This window comes from Acanthopagrus latus, chromosome 5, assembly GCF_904848185.1.
Source record: "Acanthopagrus latus isolate v.2019 chromosome 5, fAcaLat1.1, whole genome shotgun sequence".
In the NCBI taxonomy this organism is placed as follows: Eukaryota; Metazoa; Chordata; class Actinopteri; order Spariformes; family Sparidae; genus Acanthopagrus; species Acanthopagrus latus.
Window position 1 is genome coordinate 4,974,806 of NC_051043.1, and position 10,564 is coordinate 4,985,369.

Genomic DNA, 10,564 nt, shown 5'->3' on the forward strand with positions numbered 1-10,564 from the left:
TGTTTTTGGAGCGATAAAGCATATAAACCTATTTTAGTAGTAGCGCAAAATAAAATTATGAACCTGAAAATAAGTATAATGTGTAAATGTAATTGTTGTTGCTAAAACAGCTGCAAATAGAAACTTCATATTCTGCTTGTTACTGAACATCACTTTGTTAAAGTCACTATAAAAAAAAATCCACTTTGGCAGAACTTATGTTAAAGCACATACCAAATATCATCTTTGTATTGATTTGATTCACTGCTCAATCAAAAATAATTTCATTTCTTTAAGTGCTGGTCTTAGATAATGCGCCTTTCACAATAAGACATTTGCTGTATTTTCCAAAACATGATACAGTCGGCAACACTGTGCGTGGTGTTAAAATACACTGTCATTAACACATGTCGTGCTCAAAATCAGACACACAGATGTGTTCAAAATGACATCTTTTGTACGGGAGCGCTCCTCGGCGGTTCTAAAAGTGAGCCATCTGTCACCAAACACAGGCACGGCAGGGGTTGCTTTACTGAACGAGACAAAGGCGACTGTTGGTAACCAGATGCTGTCAGCATAAACAGTTGTCAAAAAAAAAAATACAAAATCTGCTGTCTGAAAAAAGCTGCTGTCTGAAACTTATCTGCAGCACAGATGAAAGACATTTCAGCTGTTTCTGGTGGTTACATATGATTTCTTTAACAACAGTGTTAATCAGTGGCTTGATCTCTGGAAGACAGGAACATAATGATACATGTTATTAAATACAGGTCAGAACATGCAGGTACATGTGAATTATGGTCTGTGAAATTTGATCTGTCTGTAGCCATTTAACACATTATGTTGTACAGTCTTCATGATCAAACATGCTTATTGCTTACTTACTAACAAGGGACATTCATTGAGTCTCACATATGTTCACAGTTGAGAGTTGGGGTGTCTCTATAGAACGGAATATTTTCCTGATAAAAATGTAAATATTCCTAGAATTATCCAAGATTATGTCAAAATTCTAATGGTGTAGCTGACAGTATGCCTCCGGTCCAACATTTTGCACTATCTGCCAGACGCTGTTGAATTTTTCATGTGTCATTTTGATGTATGCCCCACAGGTGAGCATCGTTTTAGGACACGCACTTAGCAAATGTTCCTCTTACTGTGACTTATGTTTAAGTACAACAGCTGAGTGGTCTAATTCTTACACCTTTCCCTTCCCTTGCAACTTCAGACAACCTGGTGTTAATAACAGTAATGGAATGTAAACAAATACATTTGCTCAAGTTCTGTATTTAAGTTTTGACTTAGGCCTACTTGTACTTAACATTTTCTGCTAACTTATTTTTCCAGTCTACTACATTTTGGAGGCAGATATTGTACATTGTACTCATTTATTTGATAACTTGCTTACTTTTCAGATTGCAAACTGTATCAGAATAAAAATAGTGCATTATTTTATTAATTTATCGGAAATCAGGACAAAAACGAAATCAGATACGATCAGTGTTATGCTTAAGTAAAAATAAAGATGTTCTGTTAAAATATTACTACCTGATTGGCAATGATATACATTAATGAATCAATTCAAAAATGCAGTTCACCGGCTCTGATGCACTATGTAACCTGCATGTACGTAATCAAGATAACTAGTTACTGAAGTTATTACATTAATGTTGAACTGTAAAAGTGCAATATTTGTCTTAAAAATATCATTAAGTGGACATATACAGTAGAGTAGTAGAAACAGAGGGGAACAAACTCAAGTCAAGCACAAATACCTCAGAGTAGTAGAAACAGAGGGGAACAAACTCAAGTCAAGCACAAATACCTCGCTACAATCACTTAAGTATAGTCCTTTATTTAGCCATTGGATACAATAATCTGTGGACCAATACAATACAGAATATACACACATTTAAATATAGCTATTGTGTGATTTATTTTTATTTTTACTTTTGATATGTAAGTACATTCATTGCCAGAAATGACTTTTAATACATAAGTAACCTACATTTACCAGATACTTGAGGACTTTACTCAAAAACTAGTAAATCCAAAATAATATTTTAAAACTATTTACTTTTACTCAAGTATGACGTTTGATTATTATTATTATTATTATTATTATTATTTTTTTACAACACTGGTTAATACTAATCTATAGTTGCAAAGGTCAGAACATCAGTCCTGTTGCTGTAGCTCCCGCACAGGACAAAGCGGAAGTGGAACCTTCGTTACTCTTGCGTTTTAAAGGGGAATAAAAACAGCGTCGGACTGATATGGGCGTGGTTGAGCTTTCCTGTTTTGAAGGTAAATGACTGGCGTGACTGCTAGAGTGAGTTTCTGTTAACTTGGCTTGTTTATTATCCAGAAAACCCCTACATTAATAATTTAGCAAGCGTACAGCGATACGCAGAGCTAGCAATGCTAGAGCTGAGTTTTAAGTTAACATTCGCCTTTTAGCTAACAATAAAACTTTTTTCTCTCAAATCATAAATGCAGCTCTCCCAAGTTAGCTAGCCAGATGCAACGTTAAATAGCTGCCGGTAAAAATAAAGTTGAACAGTGCCTTTGTAGCAGAAAAACAGATGAACTCATTAGTGTGATATGGTTTTCTTTAAAGCGTGTACGTTAGCGAGTCAGCGTCAAGTGCCGCCCATTTCCAAAAGACATTTGTCAGCTGAATTCGAGAGATAACGTCAGACAAGTTGATCGTGAACGTGACTTGCCCCCTCTGTCACATTAAACGCCCTCTGTCCTTAACTTAAGTATTTTTTTTTTCGTTTTGTCTTTTAGTTACTGGTTGAAGATTCGTGTCGTGAAGCGCGCAGGAGCCATGCCTTTCCTCCACGGGTTCCGGAGGATCATTTATGAGTATCAGCCGCTGGTGGACGCTGTCATGGGTGTTGTCGGACCGGAGGGGGCAGATGGTGGACACGATGGCAGGTGATACTGAAGCCACGGTTTTATTCTTCAGGCACCTGGAAGGCGATGCTCTGTTGCATAATTGTCTGTTGTAGATATTTACACTGAAGCCATTGTCATAACCGCAGCCAGTGCTAAATGCATTTGATGGAATCACTGGTGGCGTTTCATACATTGACCTGAGTCTGGTCTGTGCAGGTCTCTGGTGGAGCTTCTGGAGCGGGAGTCCCAGTCTGAGGTGTTTGTGGAAGGCATCAGCTATGCTCTGTTTAAGGTGGCTGAGCAGGGGCTGGTGTACGCTGCTGAAATCCTTCTACGCTTTGGGGCTGATCTAAACTTTGAAGGTGAGAAACGATGTGTGTGGATGCTTTAAATACATTGTGCAAGCACTTGGAAAAAGGAGCTGTCAGCAGGAGAAACCAGTCTACTTCCATGAGCTACTCTGGATGATGCACTCAATCAGCATTTCTGTTACACCGAGGCCCTGTTCCCGCCTGGTATCATCATCTGTTCTGAGCGATCCTATCACAAGCAGACACCTTTATGTGCGTCCGTTCCCACCTGGCATAAACATGCATCTCCTTCATGTGTCTCCGGTGACTAGTGGTGATTGGATCTCACTCCCCCGTTCTGTATGCAAATAAACACATGCATCATTCCCATTTGTAAAGATCAAATGGGTATTTTTAGGCAGCAATGCACTAAACCGTGTCTAGTCGACCAGAAAAACAAAGACGAAGTCCATTCCTGTCTGCCGAAAGGAACAGCAACACTGGGCAAATCACAACAACACAAACTGGCAAACCAAGTAAACGAAGATGTTTAAGGCACTCGTAATATATCTCCATGGGCTCATCGAAGTTCTGAGATGCTGTGTACAAAGCCAGCTTACATGATTTGAGAAACAACTGGAGATGAGAAAAAGTATACTCAGGCTTCTTTGTACACTCAGTTTTATGCTTATATGAGAGATCCCCGTAAAGTCTGTCACCTCATTAAATTGAGTGCTGTACAATCACTGAAATATTAGTTAGACTTGATGTTAATTAATTGTTTGGTTTGGTCGAGAAAATAAAGTTGAACTATGTCATGTGAGCATAAATATCAGATACATTCATTAGGATTATTTGGTTTTCTGTAAATTGTAAACATTAGGCACACTTCCTCTACATCTGGGACTTGTTTCTGTTTCATCACCTCCAGTTGTACACCCCTAAGGCCAATAGCATGTGGCACATTACCGAAAATATAAAAATAAAATAAAAACAAACAGTTTTTTTTTTAGGAAAATATACTTTTCCTAAAAAAAGATTTTCATATGGCATATCACATGTCAGTGCAATAATATTCCAACTGTGCAAGATGCAGCCACAAAACTTTACAGGTGTTGTTAAGATCAAAATGATGGCTGTGGTCCAGCCTGTGAGTACTGAGTCATCTCGTGGGCCGGATGTGGCCCTTTGACCTTTTTGTTAGAAGACTGTTTAGCCCATTTATTAGTCCAGTATGTTGCTAAGCACAAAATGCTTAAAAATTATCTACTTCTAAGATTAAAACTAACAAAGCAAAAAAAAAAAAAAGTTTTTTTTGAATGCATTTTAATTAAAAACTTTACAGTTGAGACATAAAGTTCTACATTTGTTTTGTCTGAACTTTGAAGTGTTGAATGGTCAGGTCCCTGGGCACTTCCAAATCTGGCCTCTTTTCATCTCATCTGTACACTATACTGCAAAGTTTTGTGGCTGCATCCAGCATGGTTTGATGCTAAAAAATATCGGTCCACAGACACACAGACACCTGACAAAATATTAAAAACTGCTTCTGTAGTAATTCCCACTACTATGGGTGTCCCCAGGACCATATTCTGCCATGATGACACACACACACAAAGACACTATTGGGACTGGTTATAACACTGACACAGTAGAATTCAGGACCTATAATCAAATTCACCTGATGTGATAACTATCAATTTTCATACCACTATGGGAGGTGAAACTGGTATATCACTGCACCCCAATCTGTATCCCTTCTACTAGCACTAACATTTTTTCATATAATATAATAGAGACAATTAAATGAAAGATTGCACCAAGAACATGAATAAATCTTCAATTTCCACATTTCGTTCAAGGAGCTGCAGGGATAAATCGGGCACAGTCACTTCTATACACTCGAGAAAATAAGCCTCCCGGTGGAAAGTGCAGCATGTCTTGCTGCTGTCATGAAACCTGCCAGGGCTCATCCAAACTCTGCTGTGGTGACCTCTAGTGGAAGCAAAAGTGCCTTTCCCCGGGGACATAATTAGTGGATCCTGGCAGAGGGGGCTTCATTCATCTTTTACTTTTCTTGAATGCCTCTTTCCAGAAAGTTAACACTGACAAATGCTCCCACATAGCATGCAAAAATGTTCCATTTCCTCTGAGTATTTGCATTCCTTTGCACTCATATTTAAAAATACGCTGTCTGGTGCCAGCTATCAGAGAAGAGAGCTGTGATGAAGCGTGAACATATGTAGTTATGATAGTTACAAGTCCCAAATGTGGCAATTAATAATCTGGGCACTGGTGATAATGTATACATAACAGAACATTTGTGAGGAATAAAAAAAGACACCTGCAGTAACGATCTGTGCTCTCTGCTGCTGGGAAGCCACAGTGAGTTACAGGTGCAGTTATGTAACATATGAAGGTTTATTAGCTGCTTTTCTATTGGATTGCTGCCAGCTACAGGGGGGAGAGAGCCTAACACACAACAGCTTGAGAAAACACTAGCAAATATTCGCCATTTTGTTAATACATATGCTGGCGGTTTAAATTTGTGTTGTTTGTTGCCCCAAAACATAACCGAAGTGTTGTAGCTCACAGCTGTTATATTGCTTGTGTATCGTGGTGTTTCTGTTATTGCTTCTCCTTTTTTAAATATTTGTTTTTGCTCTCTGTGTTTCTGTGTGTCTTCTCTATTTGTAATGTGTTTCTGTGCTGCTGTGTGTTTGCAAGTTGGTGAAAGCGTTTCCTCTGTTAGCTTGTGGTTTCTCAGGAGTAATTTATGATACTGGATTTTCTCACTTCGATACAATACCTTAGAAAAAAAGTTATGATACTGTTTTCAGCGTCACAGGGTAAACCTGACACAACATTGGGGACATAACATTTAGATTATTTTTCTTTTTTAAAGACAAAGGTAGCAAGGCTGTAACATGACAACGAGTTAGAACTTTACTTTTACTTTGGCTCTGATGCAACATATAATAAAAACCCTAACCATAACTGGTAACTTACGTACTAGAGCAAAGAATAAATTAGCAGACATCATAGTACTCAAGTAAAGTACAAGTACCTTAGAACTGTAAGCACCTTACTTTACGTGTACATTCCATCATTGGGAAACAGAGAGTGCTACTGTGCTACAGTGATTCTTCAGCTACTTAAATGACTGACACGATCAAAATGATTGGCAATTTTTTTTCTGTCATTAAATGTGTTCAATAGTGACACACTTGTCTGCTACCTCACACTAATGTCACCCCAAAAACAGAAACGTTGTTGTTTGTAATTTAACATTGGGACGTTTATATGTGTCAGCTTTCTCTGAAAGAGAAGAGAGAACGAGAGAACAACTAGTACCTGTTCATTTATACTGGAGACAATAAATATTGAAATACTTTTGAATATTAAGACGTGTTCAGTGTATCTGAAAATTGATATTTAAATAACACTAGTAAGTTGTGTATCCTGTGTGCTTGCCCGGACACGTCTAAAGACAACGTAGTTTGGGAACCTTTATCCGTCTGATTTGATATTTCCTTCCTGTGATACAGACTCAGTGCGAATCTTTCTTTCTACTCTGCAGACCCAGTGTCTTACTACAACCCTCTACATATAGCAGTTTTGAGGAACAAGCAGGACATGGTGAGGCTGCTGGTCGGGCATGGAGCAGACATTGAAAAGAGAGACAGGGTGAGGCACCTTTGTACTTGTGTTTGTGTCCTGTCTTAATTTCATAGTATCGCCTCTATTTTCTCAGCATTTTATTTAAACAATCTACTTGGCAGATCCATGAGAGCAGTCCTTTGGATCTCGCCAGCGAGGAGTCGGAGAGGCTGCCCTGTTTGCTGACTCTGCTCGATATGGGTGCCGATGTGAATGCGAGGGATAAACATGGTACATTTACATTAGCGAGCCTAATCGAGAAATATTCATTTTTACATCTGTTCATTCTGAAAACTGATTTCTGTGCTTTAATCGCCAAAGGAAAATCTCCTTTGCTCCATGCCTTGGCAAGCAGTGACGGACTCACGGTGCACAACACTGAGAACATCCAGCTTCTCCTTCAGAGAGGTACGGACTGTAAAATGCTCTTCATCTTCACTCGTCGTCTGCTTTTGGTCATTTCAGTATCCTGTCAAAGAGGATCAGGGTTAATCCACTACACTCAGAAGATGTGTCGCTATGCACACCTGTCCACCTGTGTGCATTTTTAGGTCAGCGGCTACCAGGCTAACATAGTCACATGAAGTTTTTAAGAATTTGTCAGTCACAATGTATATAGGTGACTTTCCACCACAATAGCCTGACAAATGGAGATCCATCATTTCGCCCTGCAAACATTTGTTTTCTTGTGTCAAAGTGCAACTGACACTGAGACTATGAAATCTGATTTTAGTGACCAGTGTGCCCGGACAGAGACATATCTGGAGGAGATGTCGATGTCCACAGTGGAACGTTGTGATGGACAATCACATCCAGCCCCAAATGCATAAAACACTAGCTAACGAGTAGCTAAGGAAGCTAAGCTTAGAAAAGTGTGTATACAAACAGCATGTCTGAGAGAAACAGCATCTCAAGGGAAAAAGGAACACTGCTGCCACAAGTTCCATTTCACAAACAACAACAACTCTTCCCCTACAGCATCTCTGAGCGGACATGCGTCTTCACTGTGCCCTCTGGTGGGGAGTCTTTTGAATCAACATGTTAAATCAAATCAACTTTATTTATATAGTCCAAAATTGCAATCACATTGCTGCAAAGAGCTTTACAATCTGTACAGTGAACAACATCCGCTGTCCGGAGACCCTCGATTCAAGAGAGGAAAGATTTGCCATGTTGATGGAGAAGAAAAAAACTTTTTAACTGGGTTTATAATAACCATGTTATGATGGTCAGGAATAGTCTTATTGATAAATTGGCTTATTATTTCAAATTCACTTTAAGGCACGTGCACACAACTGTAGTTTGCTCATAAATGTGGTTTTGAGTGATGTTTTCTTCACTGCAGGTGCTGACGTTAATGCTGCTACTGTAGACGGTGAAACAGCTGAGTCCTCGTTGGTGTTTCTGGTTAAGGAGGCCCTGGAGGCCAGCGTGGAGGACGCCGCTGAGATTGGTAACTTCTGCTTGAAAACCACACAGCTGCTGCTGGCTCATGGTGTGGACCCCAGCTGCTGTCTGAATGAGGACGGTGAGCCCTCCCTGACTCAGACAAGCCTGGAGCACTTTGACCTGCTCTTCCCTCTGGCTGTGCTCATAATCCAGAGCAGAGCATCTCTGGTTTGCTCCTATCACGGCGACTCCTGTTGGTCAGGTTATAGCCTCCTTTTCCAGCGGCTCCAAACCGCCCTGCAGCAGTGCTCTGATCAAAGTCAAGCCTCCGAGCTTCTGGAGCAAGCTGAGGTGCTGCTTGACCTGGCGAGGGTGGACATCCCAGCGCTTCATCTGCCTTCCAGGCTGGAGCTCCTTGCGCCCGGTCAGAACTCTCACCCCTACGCTCAGGCACTGGTGGACCTGCACAACCGCGTGGTAGAGCACGGGGCAAGCCCTCCTGCTCTGCGGTGTCTTTGCCGAGCATTTATAAGGAGCCACCTACAGCCTTGGCCCCTGGAAGCCCGAGTCAAAGCCTTGCCTTTACCAGATAGACTGAAAGACTTTCTTCTTCCTGAGCACACGTACACCCCGAAGCCTGGCTGGGACTGCTTCAAGCCCCAACATAGCCAGCGCTGACCGTATGAGCTACTAGCTGGTAGCGTTTGAAATGAAAAGAAATACAAATGTGAATGAGCCTACATTAAAGAACAATCCACTGCGGCCCATTTTAACTTCCCATTTTGTGTCGTCTGTGCCAAACTTTAACAAATGTGTTTATGTTTACGTAAAAGGAACATGTAATCCATAAATGAAAATTCAGTCATTATCTTGTCATCTCCATGCTGATGCAAAGACAGGTGAAGTTTGTCATCCACAAAACATTTCCTTGTGCTTTGCAGCAAAACAGCGCTGCAGGCTTCTCTGAAATAACTGGACTGGCTGGAGTTTTGTTTTAAAATGTAAAAAACAACTGAACTGTTTTTTTTTTTTTTGTTTTTTTTTAAATAACAGCTAAACAATGCATTTGAAACCTCCTTAAAAAAACAATAACTATGTAATATCTAAGAAACATTCAAGAGTATTCCACTATAAATAAGAGAGGAAACAAACCACTAAAAGCATTTTGAATCAGAGGGCTGATGATGGTGAGGCCAATCACCCGCTTTATCCCCGCTGATCCAGGAACGATATCAACCGATCACAATACAAGACAGCTGAGATTCACAACAGTTTGAAGTGGTTTTGTGTGGCTGCAGACAGATGTAAAATAGATATAGAGGGGTATGATAATACACTAATGCATAGATAAGATAACCAAGAAAAGGTGGAAGGCATCCAAATGTTGCAGCACTCTGGATTGAGCTACACAATAAATGGCTGCTGTGAAACTCTGCACCTGTGTAGTACAAGTATAACTTGTGGGAATAAAGCACTTTCTGTTGTTTTTGTTAACTGTCCGGGGCTGTTGCCAAGATGGCTGCTGAGTGGCAAGGACTTTTGCTCCCTTTGGCAATGCAGGGTTCACTGTGACTCCCCCCCCAAGCTACTTAATTCATTTAAGAAAGCTGCAGTGCTGTTTCACTGTGATGTGATGTGATGAATGTTTAGGGAAACTGCACCGCACTTTCCATTGACATGGGGATGAGTAGAAAACCACTGAATTTTCACCTTTGGTTGAAATGTTCCTTTAAGACACAAATTGATGTCTGTACAAATCAGCCTTTGACTTGTAACTAAGTTTTCACTGTTATGGTTAAACTGCTGTATAGACGACTAAACCATATTCACGTGCGAAAGAAGTTGCAATACACAACAAAAGCCACCAGATGGCAGTGTTGTTCCTGCATATCACGAGCGGCTCAGATGTCAGGGTCAAAGATTTAGCTATTCACAGAGCAGCCTATTACAGTTGCTCCAGCGCAGGAGGCTCCATCTATATTTTATCTCCTCAACATGATGATGCTGTATCGTGGAAGTTGTCTTTCTTTCTTGTAAATTTGAAGGGGACCAATAAACGGCATTGTGTCTCAGCATCAGTTGTTTTTTGTTTTTTTTTTTGTGAGGCTGTGATGTCCTGTGAGAACAGCTAGACATTATTTTATATTTTATCAACATATTACTGCTTGTGCCTGACCAGGTAGGGGCAGTAAACTCACCTGTTTTCAGAAGAATATTTGGAGCTATGCATTTACCTCGTGGTTGTTTTCACAGACCAAAACATCAGCTGAGTGAACGCTGAAATAAAGACGTAGGAATAAAATGGTACACTCACCAGGAAAGAGTGTGCTTGTGGATGTTTT

General features: G+C 40.3%; 1 protein-coding gene across 2 annotated transcripts; it reads left to right on the top strand.

Annotated features, from left to right (window-relative positions):
• Positions 1–2,165: 2,165 nt before the first annotated feature.
• On the top strand, positions 2,166–10,297 carry asb6 (ankyrin repeat and SOCS box containing 6). Of its 2 annotated transcripts, none has more exons than XM_037099168.1 (7): positions 2,166–2,286; positions 2,773–2,922; positions 3,100–3,245; positions 6,754–6,860; positions 6,956–7,064; positions 7,155–7,241; positions 8,179–10,297. In XM_037099168.1, the coding sequence occupies exons 2-7, from the start codon at positions 2,813–2,815 to the stop codon at positions 8,898–8,900; spliced, it is 1,281 nt and encodes a 426-aa protein (XP_036955063.1). In that variant the 5' UTR covers positions 2,166–2,286; positions 2,773–2,812; the 3' UTR covers positions 8,901–10,297. The 2 variants fall into 2 exon arrangements, with proteins under 2 accessions (XP_036955063.1, XP_036955064.1); XM_037099169.1 differs by having other exon boundaries at positions 2,197–2,311.
• Positions 10,298–10,564: the final 267 nt, after the last annotated feature.

Coding starts and splice junctions, on each gene's coding strand:
- asb6 (XM_037099168.1), top strand. CDS start 2,813: ATGCCTTTCCTCCACGGGTTCCGGAGGATCATTTATGAGTATCAGCCG. Junction 7,065..7,154: donor GAATGCGAGGGATAAACATG/GTACATTTACAT, acceptor TAATCGCCAAAG/GAAAATCTCCTTTGCTCCAT. Junction 7,242..8,178: donor CCAGCTTCTCCTTCAGAGAG/GTACGGACTGTA, acceptor TCTTCACTGCAG/GTGCTGACGTTAATGCTGCT.